Source organism: Crocuta crocuta, unplaced genomic scaffold (assembly GCF_008692635.1).
Source record: "Crocuta crocuta isolate KB4526 unplaced genomic scaffold, BGI_CrCroc_1.0 scaffold20, whole genome shotgun sequence".
Classification (NCBI taxonomy): Eukaryota; Metazoa; Chordata; class Mammalia; order Carnivora; family Hyaenidae; genus Crocuta; species Crocuta crocuta.
In genome coordinates, this window is record NW_027527932.1 from 5,560,350 (window position 1) to 5,576,463 (window position 16,114).

General features: G+C 40.3%; 1 protein-coding gene across 1 annotated transcript in view; it reads right to left on the bottom strand.

Annotated features, from left to right (window-relative positions):
* Positions 1-16,114, bottom strand: part of CLVS1 (clavesin 1) — a 171,238-nt gene that overhangs the window by 154,869 nt on the left and 255 nt on the right. Inside the window, exon 2 of the mRNA XM_077751815.1 lies at positions 4,189-4,812. Coding sequence (XP_077607941.1) covers positions 4,189-4,643 — 455 coding nt within the window. The 5' untranslated portion in view covers positions 4,644-4,812. The remainder of the gene's footprint in view (positions 1-4,188; positions 4,813-16,114) is intronic.

Sequence of the window (16,114 nt, forward strand, 5' to 3'; positions counted from 1 at the left end):
GGATTCAGAAAGCACATCTTGTGACCCAGTAGCCTAGATGTCTGCCTGATTGGAAGCTTGCTTTATTTTGTTTTGTTTTTTCTTGAGAAACAACTGCCATTTGTGGAACGCCAGCTAGTGTTAACCGATGATCACCGTCACCCCCACTTTACCGGTGAGAAACAGGGTAATAAGAATTTAAGTAACTTGCTCAGGATCACATGGCTGGTTAGGTAGCCGTTGGGATATGAAGGCAGCTGTCTGGCTTCAGAGTTTCTGAGTGCATTTCATCACTGTTCTATTCTGCCTCTTGGACACCATCAAGCAGGGCAATTGGGGTTAAACCTTGCACCAGCTCCACATGCCAGATATTATACCCATTTCCACTTGACGAAATGGAGATCCAAGAAAGGAAAGTAACTTCACTAAACTTAACTCCTTTTTAGCTGAGTAAAACGCAAGAAAAATCAGAGATGCTCCTTTATGTTCATATCCCTCTCTGTGGGAAGGGCATTCATGGGCATTATCAGGCTGCATGAGCAGGTACAAGTATGTAGCCCAGAAAGAAACAAGAAATGGATTTCCTTTTTGTTATATCTTAAGGGGCAAACTGAGTTTAGGTGAGACAGATCGGAGGGCTCATTGAGCAATGGTGTCCCCCAAGGTCTCCATTACGTACCAAGCAGGTGAGCTAAAACACCAACTCTGATGACCCCGAGAGGGCCAGCTTTGTTTTATGAATAAATATATGAGTGCTGATTTCATCTGACTCATCTCAGTTCAGCCTGGTAGCCTCAGAGAATACAGAAACCACAAAGCTCTCCTCTGAGGCCCGAGGTCTGGAAGAGGCCAGTTTGTGCTCTGGGAGCCCAGCGCTCCTGCCCTTCAGCTGACACACCTCACCCAGGCGGAGGCCCCCTCCCCCCCTCTGGAGGACAGAGCTTCCTACCGCACACCATCCTGCACTTCTGTTCATGGTGTCTCGGTTTAGATGAATGAGATTTACATAGTGTTAATAAATATTAATAACCATCTTAATCTCAGTAAACCTTTCACATGAGACATTCAAATCACTTCCCAGTCATCTTAGGTGCCCAATGAGAGTGAAGTAATCACTTTGCAGAGCTGCGCCAACTCTTCGAGGCCTTTTGGGCCTCGTTTAATCTGGGTCTGTGTGACAGGGAACGGGTTCAGGGAGAAAACAAAGAAGCACTTAGGAGGCCATGCAGGCAGACCGCACACACTGGCCCATTTTCATTTTCAAGTGTTGTACTCCTGTCTCTGTCTTTATTCATCTACTATCTGTGCTCAATTGTTTTTGTAGTGGGATGTTTTATAATATTAATAATAATACCAGAAGCTCATATGTGTTGAGTGCTTACCAGGTGCCCAACAATGAGCTGCATTCCTTAAGTGCATTTTTCATTTGATCTTCCCAACTGCATTATTAGATAGGCATCCCCACCTTACAGATGAGAAAACAGTCTCAGAGAGGCTGCTTATTCCAGGTCATATAACCAGTAAAGCACACGTCAGTTACTGGGTTCAAACTGAGGTTTGTTTGCTTCTAATGATCTCTGGTGGTCAGTGGGATAGCCTGATCATTTACCTTCTTGTTCAAACCAGAATATTTGGAACACCTAGTATTACATAAAGTTCGAAAAAAAAATTGCCTCAAGGTAGGGCAGGGGCAGGGGTGGGAGGGGAAAAAAGAGAGAGAGGTTACTTCAAAAAGCCTAGTGAATTAGGAAGCTATAAAGTGAATTTTAAAATCCCTTTCCATCCATCCACAGGCTCAGGCTGAATGAGCTCCACATGCATGAGCCAGTAGAGCTGATGGCGTCTCAGGGATTACCTAACTCGAGCTTCTTAATTTTACACTTGAGGAAACTGAGGAACAGAGAAGTGAAGTAACTTGTTCAAGGTTATTGTAGTCATAAACATTTGGATTATTCTCTTGGAGACTCATTTCTTTTTAATATTACTATTTGTTATTATTTGCTAACACATTTTGAGATCTATACAGACCAAATGCTAATACAAAGTAAGATATTTTGCTCTGATATATTTTTTATGTATAAATCACTACTCAGCATCTTAGCAAATGGAAGTTCTAGAACACCTGTAACAAATAAGCACAAATAGAGTCAGCATGATTATTGCCCACAATCGTCAAAATGGCCCTGTTCCAAAATTCAACATGTTAACATACCATTCTCAAAAGGATGGCTGTTTTCTCTGGCATAAGATCTGGGTATTGGATGCAGAGCTGACCAAATCTAGACTCCTAGAGTTAAGACACTGAAATACCTTTTCAGGATGAAGTTGTGCTATCTCAATTTATCAACAGAAAAATAGTCAGTGATTACAAAGATTCCAATATTATCATTTTTAAGAGGACGAGAATGATATGAATTAATAAAGAGCCACCCTAGAAATTCCTTTTAATTATATTGGGGAGGAATTCTTTGGTATTTTTAAAAAGTCAAACCTGCGTCTTCTCAGCTACCATAAAAATTTCGATGATGATACCTCTGTGAAAACTAAAGTTGCAGGTGAACTTTGAGATTGATGCATGCATTCTTTCTCATTCAACATTTATTGGATAATGTGCCATGTGCCAAAAAGATATGAAAGACATGAAAGAGGCAGTCTCCTGCCTTCACAGAACTTGCAGACTTGGGTGAAGGAGTAAGAAAGGGTATACAAGTAAACACACAATTACAGTAACACCGCGTTAAGACAACTCATTCTCCAATCAGACTGCTGGGGGTCCATTCCTGCTCCGTATTTCACTAGTTCTGTGACATTGGGTGAGTTACTTAATTTCTCAAAGTCTTGTGTCACCAAATGTGAACTAGGGATAATAATACCATACTTTGTGGAAAGTTCTCGTTGGATTAAATGAGACAATATACCTAAGTGCTTAACAGAGTATGTGGTAAGTATTCCGAAATAATAGCTGTACTAACTAGTTAGTTAGTACTTCTATTGCAATTGTGTTAATGGAAATATGAACCAAAGAAGGGCACTTAAGTGATAGGGGTTGGGGCTGGAGGTAGATGAAGGCTATAGAGTGAAGAGGCATGAAATGGTAGGGTAGATTGTGTCCAGGATGGTTGCAATTGGCATAAGAAGTGGTGATTCTCTCCGTTAGGAGCATGATGAGGCAAGTCCAAAGGCTTGAAGGCATGGAAAAACCTCAGCTACTCAAGGCAAGGCTTGTACTTCCTTCCAGCTGGACCAGAGAATGTGAAGGCCAAAGGGTAAGTACAACAGGGGAAAGAAGATATACAAGGTGGATTGCAAAGGATCTGACTTTGCTTTGAAGGCTTGCAGGCCATTGAAGAATTTTCATCAGCAAAGTGACATCACAGAACTTCGGAAGGGTCACTCTAGCTACAGTGTAGACTAGGCCAGCTCAGAAGAGGTTAGATCTGAGGCAGGGGCGCCAATTAAGAGTCTGTCGTGGAAATTCAAGGGGCAAATGAAGAGAAGGCAATGACAATGGGGGCAAAGAGATTTGAGACTTTTGAGAAGAAAGTTTTGGGACTTGGGGCAAAGGCAAGAAGCAGTCCCAGATGACCCCTGGATTTCTGGGCGGAGAGACTAGATGGCTGGGAGAGCAAGCACAGTGGGGAAGACGGTGCACTCGATTTGGGACTTGCTGAGTTTGCAGTTCTTTATAGGATTTTCAGGGAGAGATGTATTTGGGTAGAGGTCTGGCACTCAGAAGAAATATAGGACATTAAAGTCATGGAGAGGATCCAAGAAATTATTTATGTGTTGAAAACACTTGATTTAAAGCCATCTACTGAATCCATTTTTGTTGTTTTTGCTGTTAAAGATGAGAACACTAAAGACAATATATGGTTCTTCTAGAAGACCAGCTTTCGATTTTATTAAAATAAATGACCCACTCTGATGAACATAACACTGATTTTTAAGGTGTCTTGCCATTTTAACCCTATGATTCTCTTGTTCCTAAATCTTGCCGTGAATCTGGAAGTGCCCTTTGATGACAGTAATCCTGTGGCCTTAAAACTTTCTTTGGCCGGGAGAGGGGGGGAACTATATATATTTGAAAGGAAAGCTCGCTAGTCACACATTCTTTTCATTTTTTTTTAAATGAAAGCCATACAGCCCTAAACATGCAGTATGTACGCTTATGAAAAGGAAAAGCCAAGGAAAGACACTATCTACATTTACCTACTCTGATCCCAATTGGCTGCAAACAGCAGCAGAATCTTCCTGCCGTAGTGATCTCGGTTTTCCAGCACTCCGGGGAACCCATCGATGAGAGCCCTCTTAATGCCGGGATCGTCAGCCTTGAAGTTTTTGAACATGTCCAGGTGTAGCTGGCGGTACTGAAAGTACTGGGCCAGGAGTCTAAAGGCATCTGCTTGGTGAAACTTCCTGGCTCGGAGAAATCTCAGGATGAAGGCATCATCTGTACGCAAAAATCCAATGTCAGGCCTGGTGATGATCATGTCCCTGACTTGCTGGATGTCCTGATGTAAAACATCTGGGTTTTCATTCAGTTCCAGGCGAGCTTTCTCTATAGTCTCTGGACTGAGTCCAGCCTGTAAGTGGGTCATCTTGGCCAAATCTCCTTTCCAAGTGCTTACTTTCTGATATTTTGGAAGAAGGGAGACTGGTCCCATTCACCTGATGGTTGAATTGGGGCCCATTCAACAGTTTTTCTGCTACCAAGCTGCCACTGAACCAGACAAATCGAAGGTCTTCTTTTCTGTTCTTAGAAAGCAGTAGGGCATTCAGGTTCTATGTGGTGCTGGCCATCCAAAAAAGAAGCAAAAACGAGGCCATTTCTTACTGCAAAACAAATGCACACAAGAGAGACAAAACAGTGATGATACGAAGAAAGTCTGGGCAAATTAATTGGAACTTAGATTAAAAAAAAACAAACAAGTGTTGTGCTGTGGGTTTGATTAGATTAGGTATCCAAAGAATAAAGGCTAAATTATCTTTAAAATGGTGCAATTGGGATAATTTCATTGTTGACTTCCTGAATGCATAATATGCAAAAATATCTGGAACTTTTCAGGCACCCTGACTAGTTAAGATAATAGTATATGGTCAGATTAGTAATAGATGGCTCTTTTATTAATTACTTTAAGAGACTCTAAGAAGAAAGATCCTTCTCTGTTACAGCATGCTTTATGGGCTGTTCACAGGCCTAGATACGGCAGAGAAATTAGGGCTGCTGTACAATTTATTGCTCCCCATTAGCCTCTTTTTCTCAAATAGAAGTACCTTTCACAGAACAGCCCCCTCCCCCACCTTTTTAAAAGGCAGTCATTTGCATCTTAACAATAAAAAGGGACTGTTAAAGGTCACCCTATCCTAACCCCACAGGTACCTAATTACTCCAAACTGAACTAACAACAGCCAGGGGGAGGGGGAGGGCGGCAGCCTTGTGGCTGGAAGCCTGACCTTCAATAATCAAATTCAACAGCGATGAGAAAGGATGCTCATGAGTCGACATTACAAGCGGCTTTATTATTTGCCTTTGTTTCTCTTCTGTAGGAAAAGCAAAGGGACTTGAAACCCCTGATTGCTTTCCCGTTGACCCAATATCTACACAGGCATAAAAATCCTCCTATTTATATAACTTTCCTGTTGTTCTGAGATATTATTTTACTTATGATGATTGTTTTAATACCTTCATACACATCTCTTATGATTTTTACACCTAAATGGTATACAGAAGAACTCCCATATTATTTGCATCCTTCTCATTTTAAATAGAAATGTTTAAATGCCTTCAGATATTTTTTGGGTATAACCTGAAACTTCTAAAAATCAGAAGACATACTAGGTGTAAATGAACTTGAAGGCATATTTTTTTCCCTTAACTTTCCTAGGTGGACAGTATCTGCACTCAGTGGAAGAATATTTATTCCCAGCCTTGTTACTACTGGTAATGCTTTATCATACAAAATAATGTAAAAGACAAAATTATTCTTGTGCTTAATTTAGGATGACCAGTTAGTTCTTAAGGGAGACCATCAACTCACACATTCCTGTTTTATATTATTGTAGGGGAGAGGAAGAATAGTCAAAGTAACTTGTATTCATTTTCAGGATAATGGAATAATAGAAAGGTTATGTATACATGTTGGCTTTGTAAAATAGTTTGTAAGAAAACAGCAGTTAGCTCTGCAATATGCAAAAACAAGAAATAGAATAACGTCTTGATTTTCACTAATTGTAAAGGCTTAGAATGGTAAATGAAAAATAATACTATGAACTATTCCCAGGATTGGAAGAAACTGCCAAATCCATCTAGTTTGATGCCCATCTGATGTTAAAATTCCCTGTCTAGTAGCCTCACAACATTCCTTCAGAAAATTCTTTTGTTTGATGTCTGCTCTTTAGTTCATTCCTACACCCACGGCAATATGTCGTTACTATTCCCACCAACCAACTGACCGGGAAGATCATATAATTTATCATCCAAATTTAGACATGAGGGGGTGCTAATAATAAAAATAATGCTGGCGCAATAGCCATAAACTGGGACAATTCTAAGCAAACCTGGAAAGATGGTCACCCTACTAGTGATGATCTTTTTGTTTCTATAGCCAACAGACGCGTTGCAGTACTCTGTGGGGGGGACCTCTATCAGTATTTTATATTGATGACTTCATCCTTATTAAAACTCTCTCCCCCATTCTCCCACTCTTTTCCTCTGACTCCAGACACCTTGATTTTTCTTTTAGCCTTGTTGATTCCTGCTCTTTCTTCTCTTTCTGTGAACGCTTAAGTATGATGTTTCTAGGATCTTGCCCTGTGGTTTGACCACCTACATGTAATCTAACTTCAACCTATAGCTCTGCCTTGGTCTCCAGGCTACAAACCCAACTGCCTTTTCAGCAACCCTACAGAAACGTCTGCTAGACACCACAAACTCAATATGCTTAAGCCCGAACTAACCATAGTTCCTCATCTTGAATTTGCTCCTCCACCTCCAACTCTTAGTGACTAATGTCACCTTCTGTGCAGTTTCCATTCTAGAAACATGGGAGTCCACTATTATTTCACTCTCTCCCTTGTTGCCCACTTCCACACAATTACTTCCATAATATTTCTTAGATCTGTCCCTTTTTTCCATCCAATCTCACTGTTTAGCCCTGAAACGTTCTCCCTATGGTACCTTTGCTCCAATCTTGCCCTTCTCCAGTCCATTCTCTGTATTGGAATTGAAATCTGCTCATGTCATTCCTTGATTGACATTGATCAATCGCTGCCAATTGTCCTAAGATAAAGTGTAAGACTATGTAACAAGGTTTTTAAGACCCTTCACCATGTGGTCCCTATCTCTCTCCAGATTCACCATCTGGCTATGCAGCCACACGGAGCCCCTTGACATTTCTCCTCACCTCTGAGGACCTTGACAAAGAAAAGCCACTGATGAACTCCTCTTCACCCTTCAGGAGTCATCTTGGACACCAGTTTCTCTAGGAAGCCTCCCTGACCTTCACAGGTCAGTGGTAGCCTCACAGCCCCTGACCACATCATTTCACTGCCGTTTTCCTTTCTCTCTTTTTACTCCAAACTCCTTGTGGAGAAGAGCTGGATCCCACTCATCTGGGTATCCCCAGTACTGGGTGTCAGCTCCATGGGTCGAGCAACTTTGTCGTGCTCACCATCTATCCCCAGCGCCTAAAACAGTGTGCAGATAGAGTAAATGAATAAAGAAGGCAATCACAACATTGTTTCCATGAGTGAGTTGCTTCCCATTCTGTTGAGTGCCTCTGAAATCATGTTCCTTAAGTGAGGGGGTTGCAGCGACTCAATTTCCTTGGAGAATTTAGCCGAGGCACACTGTACTTCAGATCACCGCCTCCTTGAAGCACGCGGGGTGATGGTCCGGCTTCCGAGCCACGGCCCAGGACGCTCAGAGCACAAGTTGTAGCACTAGTTTGTCCCCTTCAGAAGATTTAAAGGTTTGGGGAGCAAGTTACACACCTTACAGTTCAGGGAACTTTACAATGTTTCTGAGATAAATTGCTACGGGTTCAAGGGGAGAGCTGAGGTTGCATTTTTCATGGCCCGCTTCCACACATAGCCATGCCTCCAATCTACAATAACTGAAATAAATGTACTTCAGTCCACATCTTTATTCTATCCTCAGCATACAGTAGAAGGTTCTGGAGAGAAAACCCAAGCTAGGGTCACTGGGTTTCATACTTAGGATGAAACAGATATTTTCCATTAAAGTCAAATCGTTCATTTCAGATTTCTGAATAAACTGCTACTTAAAGAACAACTTCAATTGATAATATTTAAGGCTAAACATGCTATGCCCTTCAAGAATGTTCTACAGGATGTAATGTAGTGTTTTCACTTCACTGTCATCTTCTGTTCATGTGAAGGACTTGGTTCTCACTCAACTTTTCTAAATCGGTCAAACAAGTATAAAAGGATACACTGGACTTGGTATCACATGAAGTAGGAGTGTTTTTCTGTCCTAGGGGTATGAATAATAATAATAGCTTTAATTTCTAATTTATTATAACTGTAGGTTATTATGTCCCAGGTACTTAATACTCTTTATATATTTTAATCTTGAGAACAACTATATGAGAAGAGTATATTATTGTCCCCCTTGGTTACACAGCTACTAACTAGCAGATACTGGATTCAAGACCAAGTAATCTTTCTCCAGTCCCATGCTCTTTTCTACAGTGCTGATCTGCATCTTATGTGTAGCAAAGAGGTTCTAATAATTACTACTTAAGGCTTTGTCACCTTCAGCAAGTCACCTTCCCTTTCAGAACCTCACTGTCCTTTATGAAAATTCCTTCTAGATTTACCACTCTATAAACCTAAATGTGCCTAAGGAGTTAACAGACATTTTTAGATAGCCTAATGCCATACGTTACAGATGTCTGGTCTTGTCCTTATTTCTTCGTTGAAAGATGACTAAGACTGTTTAAAAATCTAGCTGTCGGTGCCTTTTCCCACTATCACAAACTTTTGCTCTTCCTTTATGTATTTTCCTTTGGCTAAAATGCCAGATCAAAGATCTTACCATTCTATTTGAAGGATTGATACTTCGTCATGCCTAGCTGAGTGCCAAAAATGATCTGGGTACTGAAATGTGCTTGATAATCAAAAAGAGTACTTTAGGCAGATTCATGTGGGCCTCAGAAACCATCTTTCCCATTGCTATTTGGGTCCTAAATGATCCTTGATTTAGACATTGTTACAAATACATGGAGAGTAGCTCACCACACACTCTGGGAAGTCACAGGTAGAAGCTAACTTCTACTTCTAATGCATGCTTTTTCTAATAAACTACACATTTAGGTAGTAGTATTTTGTATGAGAGAGAGAAAAAAATTCTTCATATCATGGTATTTGAAATCATGGCATCCATAGATTTGAGATTCCCACTTCATCTCAAGTTTCCATTAGAAAAGATCTATTTGTATATTCCCTTATACAAAATTCAGTCTTAACGAAGTGCATTTGCATACACGCATGTGCATGCACATACACACACACACACCTATAAATACATATCCTAGTGTTTATGAGCTAAAGAATCAAAGTTGAAAAGTCATTTCAGAAGGTAAAGTGATGCGAATAAAATTGATTTTAGTTATTTTATACTTTACTACTTACATTTATTTCGTTATCTTCAGAAATAACATACACATTAAATATAGACTAACAATCAGATCTTGTCTACAGAATATGTACATGTGTGTATATTATCACAAAGCATTTTACCTCAATTCTCTTTCTTCATTGTTACAGTGATACTGCAAGTCGTAGAAGAAAAAGAATTCCTTAGGAGACGCTGAGGATCATGTGAAGTGATGTGGGTATAACTGCTTTGGAAATAAAACCTCCATTTTGCACTTAACTGTCATCTTGTTGGTGTCATAATTTTGTTGTTTCCAGGTAAATAAAAAGATATTGAGTCTTATAACAACTAAGCCCTGGTCTTAAAATCAGGTAATAAACTAATGCTAAAAAGTGAGAGGAAAAAACAAATACTTGTTGAGTACTTGTTATGTGCCTACAGCTTTGACATTCTAGGATCTAATCTCCATACCAACTTGAAAGCCAGGTTATTAATTATTAGATGAGCAGATAAACCTGAGGTTTAGATAGATTAATTACAGCTAGAAGAAAGATTCACACCCCAGTCCACCTGACCGAAAGCCCGTGTTCTATCAATGACTTTGCCCTGCCCCTCAGTCTAGGTGATTTCTCTACACCACACTGGATACTTGTGCCCTCACAATGACTCACTCACACAACAGGCACACACCCACACCTCACCAGTCTTAAGGAAGTTCATTTAAAAGATGTTGTTAAGTTGGCCAGATTTGTGGAGGAAAGAGTATATTGTTGTCATAACCAGAAAGATAAAATCTGTGAAGCCTAGATACTGTTGGAGGTATAAGAACATCAATAAATAATAAAAACGCTTCAAATATTTATTGCTTTGGTTTGTTCTTGGTAATACAAAGAATAATTTTTAAGTACACATAAATTTAAATTAATATAAATATAAGTGAGAAACTATACTCATATTTGTTTCTGTGGACTTCTTTTATAAGAAAAAAATGAAAAATGAATCTCAGAAATAAAACTTCCCACATTAAGTCTAATCAACTACCTCATCCATTAGTGGGTGTGAAAATTATGTTTTCAAATTTTGAATGAATATAGAATTAGGTGAACCCCTATGGCTCTTCACCTCCCTAAAATCTCACTTCAGAATTTTTAACTGAGTATGCTTTTCCCCTAGGAATGCTGAAAAGAACTTTTATACTGAATGAAATAAAAATAGAGGCTGCTGATACATCTAGACCAAAATTGAAAATCACAGTGAGCAAAAATCTCTCTTTTTTTTAAAGTACAACTGTATTTGAAATCCTTCCTGAAAGATGATATGCTCCCTTACTGCCAGTGGGACCTACATTTAATCTCAGAGGCTGGTTGATTACAATATTCTTTGATGCTAACCAGAAAAGAGTCTTTTTCCCAAATGATGAATTTGAAACTGACCATTAGGGCTTGTAAGACTTCTCTGCTTTAGTACTGGCAAAGGAACACAAATCCTGTGAGTAACAGATTGGTTCCCCGTCCATCAGCGTTCTCTCCATTACCCAACTCGCAGTTATGAACTACCGATATACCAGGGACAGGGAGAAGAGTCTGGAAGGGTAAAAGGGAGACTGTTAATCATCCGAAAGTGCAGTGTGACCAGAATTTAGCCCCTGGCTCACAGTCAAATTTCCATCACCTTTAGCGCAGTCCTAGCCCAGGGCTTACCCTTGCCACATACATATTCATTGTTTTGACTCTGTTGGCACCCTTCAAAATAGCAACTAAGCACACAGTCATCTTCTCCCATTTGCTCTTGCTCTTAAGAAAGATTAAGAGTAAATTGGAATGAGTTTCATCAGAGTAGAGACACAGAGAACTTGTACCCAAAATAAATGCCAGATCAGAATTAGAGTAGTCTGGGGCTCGGAAGATGGATCTTTTGACAGAGGATTGTGACTTGTGTTCTAGAACAACCTATACAATTTGTATTCTTTTAGTTCGCTTTGGGAAAAATAATTCAAGGAGTCGAAGGAAAAGACAACTTGTAAGGAAGGCATGGTATTTCTCTCCGTCTTCACTGTAGAAGGGTATTTAGTTGAAGTGGTGTTTACCTTACACCTCACTGTATTTTAAATAAAGGAAATCTACAGGGAAAAATTTATTATGACATAGAAAATTAGACTAGAACTTTTTCCATGCTATTAAACTATCCCCATAAGAAGTCACTGGCAGTCAATGCCCCAATTTAAAATGTAATTTTAGTTGTGCATCTTAGGAGTATCAGCAGGAGGGAAAGGAAAAAACAAACAAACAAGTGACTCTTCTCTCATCAAGGGAAGAGGGTATTTCTCTAAGAATAGACTTTTTAGAGGAAGAAGATCTGGAAAAATGTAAGAAAGGCAGGGCTCACCCCAAAATGGCCACTAAATCTACTTGCTATCATTTCTTCTCAGTGTTTTCCCCAGCACATCTATGTGACTGGGGCCCTTCTTCTAGATGTGATTATGCAGATGATGTCAGCCACAGGAATCAAAGTTCAGAAAATTTCCAGGTCAAAGTAGAACACAACAGAGTGCAGATGGGTGATGTGTGAAGAAAGGAGTTAGTTGTATAACCTACTCATCAACTACAGTTATGATTTCTAAGCTATTATTGCCTTAGATCCTGGAATGGCTCTTGTTTCGTTTTAGTATGAGTGCCATTATTTGCTACTCAGATATTAAGGTGGGGATGTTTAAAAACAAGGAAATTGTTTGCTGTCTTTACTTCTCAGAGTGTGGTCCATGGATGAGCAGCACTGGCAGGACCCAGGAGCTTGCTGGGAACACGGGATGTCACTGTTCACCGACACCTGCTGAATGGGTACCAGAATTCCTAGGCGATTTGTATGCACATTGTTTGAGAAGCACTGCTCCGGAGGATTTGCAGTCAGTCAAAAAGATTGAGAAGGTAGGTTAATTACCTGTGAGGTCAAGCTCACACTGTCTGAAAAACAGTGCTACTTTGTCCAACAGGAGATTAAAAGCACATCAGTGTCTCACTCCTTTTGGAAAAGCGATGCTCATAAAAGTTTATCAGAGCACTCCATTGGCTGCACATGTGCACGTGTGCTCTATATCTAGACAGAAGTCAACGAAGAAAGGGAGGAGTGGGGTTAGCAAGAGATGCTAAGAGAAAGGAAGGGAGAAAAAGAATGGAGAGAGGGAAAAAGCAGAGAATCTCAGGTTTTGTTTATTTTGATCACACATCAGACTAGAGTTCTCTTACTCACAAAACCTATAATGTGAGCCCCTCTGCCATTCTGAGGCCCACAACTTCCCTTCCTCCCAAACTATAAAATAATGAACGCAGAAGACACTATATACATGATACATATAAAGGTATGGACCTTTATGCAAACATTTGACCAGTAACAGAAGCTGAATGGGCATGATGTGATTTTAAGGAGAAGAGGTGGAGAAAATTGGTTTGCATAATATCAATACATTGGAGATGTGGGTAAAAGGGTCCAGAAGACAAGAGCAATCATCTTAATGGGGAAAATCCTTGCTGGCTCAGAAGTCAGGAAGAAGAAAGCCTCATAGAAAATTAGCCGCCTACACAGAAAACTTTCTCTGATACTCCCTGTCATACAGAAACATGTCCATGAAAAGGGTTACCTGGCCAGAGAAGAGATGATAAAGGGCTGTGAGAGGCAGCAGTGAGAGTGAAGAATAATGAACTTATTAACTGAATAAATGAAAGTTTTTTGAGGGAAGGTGAGTGTCCAGTTGATTTCCACATCCATGAAGAAGCAAACCAAAGACAAACTTCGCTTTAGCCAAGACAAACTCGGATAGCAAAGGAAGCATGGTTCTCTCTAGAGAGATATAACACTTGGGATTGATGTTAGGGACTTACAGACTTACAGTAATTCAGACTGAGTTTCTTCTCCTGAAACAAATTTGTTCCACTGAAATCTGGATAAAATGAAAAATCATCAAAATTATCAAAATGTAGGGAAAGATCTCTCTTGACAATGTTGAGGGGTATTTCCGGGCTGAATACATGGGACCAAGCTTGATAAATTTTATATTCATTTTGCTATGTTGCCTCCTGTCTCTGTCACTATGTAACAGGAAAGGAGAGAAGATCCAAGTAAGTCTGAGTCTGTTTACTAAGGATGACTCTGCTTTGAGGACGTGTGTGTAAAGCCATGAAGAGACTTCTCAGGGTTAATTCGGTGTCCTTCTGTAAAGCTTGCAAAAGTAAACAGACACCACTAGCTCTGAAGAGTTCCTGAGTCCCCCTTTCGGGAAATAAAAATTCACCAGCTTTGCATTCCGTGACTCTAAAAGGATGTGCCCCTTTGTGAACGTGTCTACGAAAGTGTATTATGCCACTCTGATGGAAAATATGTCTTCTGTTCACCTTTAAATCTATTATAAAAATGAGGAAGTGATGTTACTGAAAATAGGAAAAAAGCAAAATAGCCCTTTAATAGAAGAAAGAATAAAGGAAGAAGCCAGGATAGCAGCACTCTATAAAAATTAATCAGCCTAGCATAATATTGCATCAGAGAAAGGCATCACTTCTGAGACAGATGCCTGTAAATCTCACCGAAGTCACATTGTTTTGAATTTTCCCCAACCTCAGGAAATTATATTAAGCACAGGAAGGCAGCAGCGTTAGAAGCACTGGGTTCCTGGTTGGCATTTCTGTTTTGAAGCAGCCAGAACAGGCAATATGTACACTTTAAAAACTTATCTGAGATGAACCATTCTTTGCAAACAGATAAGGGAATACTAAGAATCTTGTTTCTTTGGGATCTGAGGGGTCTTTTTTTTACTGTGGATACTACCAATCTAAAGACAGTATATAAATGAGCAAATTTTCTTCTTCTCTGAAATCGATTTCACCAAATATTTTCACTAGGTTGTTTTTTAGTTTGAGTGCAAAAGTGACAGAATTTTAGAGGCAAATCAAATTTATGCCAATATTTATGTAATTGATAGCAGCAAGTAACTTTTGACAAAATGCTACTTTTCTTCATCCTGGAAGAGTATTTGGTGTGAATTTTCCCTCAAAAAGAAGCTTGTTTGTGACTAGTTTTATTTTTGACAAAATGAGCAAGCCAGTTTAGACAAAACTTGCTTTATTGACTCTTTTTGTTGGGGGGGGAGGAGCAGAATAAATATACACGAGTGATTTTTAAATAAGCCTTTTCTCTGCTCTGGTTTAAACTTGATTGTTACATGTGACCTGACATTCTCATATGAAAGCATGACCCACTTCATTTTTAATTAAGATGTTAATTTCATGAAAAATAATTTGCAAAAAAAACCCCACCCACCCAACACAGTGGGTGTTCATTGAAAGATTTTTATTTCTGACAGGCTCAAGTTCTTATTTTCTGATGTTTGTTAGCTCTTATAAAAGAGGTGATCTGGGCTAAATTAAAGACGCGCTATGACTTGGGTTTGGACCTTGAAGATATTTCAAAGATGTTCCAACTCCCCTTCGCCTGAGATAGAAAATGATGGCACTTTAAAAGCAGAGCCTAGCAGAACACTGTTACATAAAATGCCTTTTCAATTTTTGCACTCTATTACCCTTTACTATTATGGGAAAATTGTGTTATCGCCTGATTACCGAGAAAGCACACAAAAATCTCGCCTTCCAAATCCGAGTCAGTCCTTGACTAGTGATGAACAAAGAAGGCCATCTGCTCTGAATATCATTACTACTTTGGCCTTTTGGCCAAGGGATCTCTCTTCTTTGCCTCAAAGAGAGGTTTAGGGTTGGAAATTCGAAATGAAATAAGTAGACAGGAAGAGACACCTGAACAAATAGCACTTTCCAATGAGAGCCACGTTTGTTAGGTTATCATCAACAATCTTTTAATTTTTACTCTGGCCACAGAGCTCATCTTTGGGGGGTCCCCATTTTACAAAACATTTCAGTAAAAAACTTAATTCCAGAGTTTCTGTCATAAACGCCTAGGGAGGAAAATTGGCGTGTGGGTGAATATGAGTCACCAGTCACCCCCCACCCCCACCCCGCTTCCTGGTGATTCTCCATTGGAAAACCAGAAACACGGATTGAGCTTACATAGCTGTTTTACTGGAATAACACCATACCCCGGGCCATGTTAATTTGCTGAACTAACACAGCCCTAATCTGCTGAAAGGCAGCTGGCTAACTGCTGGTGTCTGGCAAGTGCCCCATCTGTCCTCTGCTCAGGGTTTCTCTCTGTCCTGGCTTCACTTTCCCTTTCTCCCAAGCAGGCGTCTCTTTGTTTTCCAGGGTGTCGTCCACCTGAACTTTCCTTCCTGAGCCTGAAAACTTGGGTCTTTCGCTCTCCCCCGAGGACCCCGGGCTTTGTCTAAGTGGCAAGACACAGTTGTGCGGACTGTAGTTACGGCGCCGGTGATGGTGGAGATCATGACGGTGATGGTGGGGAGATGGGGGTGCTGATGGCAGAGGGGAGCGCAGGCTGAGCGGGCGCGCGGGGAGGGGTGCGCGGCGGGGGCGTGGGAAGCGGGGTGCAGGGAGGATGGGG